Source organism: Emiliania huxleyi, assembly GCF_000372725.1.
Source record: "Emiliania huxleyi CCMP1516 unplaced genomic scaffold EMIHUscaffold_2397, whole genome shotgun sequence".
Classification (NCBI taxonomy): Eukaryota; Haptophyta; order Isochrysidales; family Noelaerhabdaceae; genus Emiliania; species Emiliania huxleyi.
In genome coordinates this window covers 1-2,655 of record NW_005200253.1, presented here as the reverse complement: position 1 = coordinate 2,655, position 2,655 = coordinate 1, and the positions used below count along the sequence as shown (strand labels likewise).

The following is a 2,655-nucleotide window of genomic DNA, read 5'->3' as shown; positions in this document are numbered from 1 at the left end:
GGGCAGCAAACGCGTCAAACAGCTGAGGAGCCGGCACCGCAGCTGTCGCGAAAGCCCACAATATGTTCGTGAGCTCCTGCGGCTTAAACTCCATCGCTCGTTGCAGCGCCGCACGTTCCAACTCGTTCCACATGATGACCCAGGCGCTGCCGCTCGGCCTCAGCTTGCCCACGGCGTGCGCAATGTTTGCCAGCCCCTGGACGCTCGAAAAGGTTGGCAGGCGCTGCACAGTCTGGCCTCTGAGTCCCCAAAGCCGCTCGCCGTCGCCGCCCAGCAGCCGCGCTCGGTCCGCGCCGCGAGCTCTGCCGAGGCCGGACCAGCAGGTCGCAAGGTTGATGTCGTTCATTGAAGGACCGTGCTGGCCGTAGAGGTGCAGCAGCTCGTCTGTGCCCCTTGCGTGCGAGAGCCGCGTGTTAATCTGCTTCGGGTGGAGCCCGTTGGCGGGGGCTGCCGTCCGGCGAGCACCCGCCATGTGATCAACCCCTGGTGTGGTGACCTTTCCGGGTGTTTTCTTCGGCTTCAGCTGGTATCTCTGTTTGGTCGCGAAGAAAAGAAAATCATACGCGGAAGACATCACTGATCGGCAAGCCAGTCGCCCCAGTCCACTCAACGAGGCTCTCAAAAGTCAAAACGACCCCCACCGGCACCGCCCACACCGCGCACCGCGCACGCACGCACCGCACATGCGCGTGCGGTCTCTCGAACCCACGCGCGCACTCGCGACTCCGACAGCCGACACACACACTGCTCCCGAGAGCGACTCACACGAGCGACCCGGGAAGGGAGCGCCACACCGGTCGCGCCGCGGTCACCGCGTTCTCGGCCGCTCCCCGTCTCCCCGAGCTCTCCCTTGCTCTAACGACTACTCGTCCTCCTCGCTCTCCTCCTCGCTGCCCTCGTCGTCGCTGTCCTCGTCGTTGCTGCCCTCGTCGCTGCCCTCGCCGCTCCCTCGTCGCTCCCCTCGTCGCTGCCCTCCCCGTCAGAGGAGAAAGGGCGTGCTCGGCTGGCTCGCTCACACCTCCATCTTCTTTGGCAGCAGCTCGTCCTGCTGGTCGCCGTGGCCCAACTGGCCCCCGCTCCCACAGCCCCAGCTCCAGACATGGCCGCCGGCGGTGAGGGCGAGGCTGTGGGTGTATCCAGCCGAGACAGCGACGACGCGCTGGCCAGCAAAGGCCTCGATCTTCTTCGGCAGCAGCTGGTCCTCCACGTCGCCGTGGCCCAGCTTGCCACGGCCTCCATCGCCCCAGCTCCAGCCTTTTGCGCCGCGCCACCATCATCCGGTCTCTGCATTTGGATGGCCTCGACCTTCTTGGGCAGCAGCTGCTGCTGCTCGTCGCCGTGGCCCAGCCGGCCCCTATATCCATAGCCCCAGCTCCAGACGGCGCCATCGGCGGTGAGGGCGAGGCTGTGGTCGCCTCCCGCCGACACGGCGACGACCCGCTGGCCAGCAAAGGCCTCGATCTTCGTCGGCAGAAGCTGGTACTGCTCGTCGCCGTGGCCCAGCACGCCCTGCCCGCCGCAGCCCCAGGACCAAAGGGCGCCGTCCGCGGAGAGAGCAAGGCTGAAAAGTCCTGACGCCGCCACACCAATCGCGCGCTCGCCTCCGCTCGGCGCGTAGCCGCGGATGCGTGCCGGTCAGTGCCGGCCACTATGTAGTCATTGTCGTCCCCGTCCTTGCGCGTCGTCGCTCCACACACAGTGCGCGGTGGCTGGTTAGTCTGGTCCTAAGAGAGGCTCTCTCTCTCTCGTTGTCTATGGCTCTTTACAATTAAACATGCCCGAGAGCGAGAGAGATATCTAGCGGGCGCCGTCAACGGATATCTAGCGGCTCCCCTCGCGATATTTGAAATTTGTGCGAGGGCACAGCAGCCTCTTGCCGCCGCTGCCAAAAGTGGGCTGGGTGAAGTCTGAAGACTGAACAGAGTGAAGTTGTGCCAGGCAGGCATGGTGGCGAGAGAGCGTGGCGAGACCGAGAGCCATGTCGCATGTGCATGTGTGCTTTGTTAAGATTGTTATTAAGAACCAAAAGTGGAAACGGAAAATTACACGAGCGATGATCTCACGAGTACTCATAGTCATACAGCGCGGCCTCCAGCTTCCAATGCAGGTACTCGCACTTCGCGTGGATGCCATCCAGCCGGTCCCATTCCCAGAACGGAACTGAAACCAGCGGCCATCCCGCCGCGCGCAGCTGCCGCCGCTTGAGGGCCGTTGCGCCGGTGGGCCGCTGTCCAAAGAAGTGCAACGGCCCATCCACCTCCACCGCCACGTTGTGCCCGCGATAGGTGACAACCGCATCGAGGCTGATTTGATCCATCGTGCGCATCTCCTCCATGGGCGAGAGGTTGAGGGAACGAAGCGTGCTGGCGACGTCGCTTTGCAGTCGCGATGGCGTAACTTCGACGCTGTGGAAGGCCTCGCAGCAGCGCTGGCTGAGAGGGAGGGGAAGCTGCGGCCAGTCCACGCCGCGCTCCCGGAGCCAGACCTGCCACTGGTGCAGCTGAGACAGCTCCTCCACCACGAGGCCAGAACAGCAGTTGCAGAGGCTGACGACGAAAGCGGGGCCGCCAAAAAGGGCCGGTGCGAGGTGGTCCGCCGCTGCGTACGCCCACGCCAAGTTCGCGAGGTCCTGCGATATTAGCCCGCCCATTCGCG

At 64.5% G+C, this 2,655-nt stretch overlaps 1 protein-coding gene across 1 annotated transcript; it reads right to left on the bottom strand.

Annotated features, from left to right (window-relative positions):
* Positions 1-2,059: 2,059 nt before the first annotated feature.
* On the bottom strand, positions 2,060-2,650 carry EMIHUDRAFT_123484 (hypothetical protein; the record flags this gene model as incomplete). Its single annotated transcript, XM_005778989.1, has 1 exon — positions 2,060-2,650. One exon carries the CDS (start codon positions 2,648-2,650, stop codon positions 2,060-2,062), a length of 591 nt encoding a protein of 196 aa, XP_005779046.1.
* Positions 2,651-2,655: the final 5 nt, after the last annotated feature.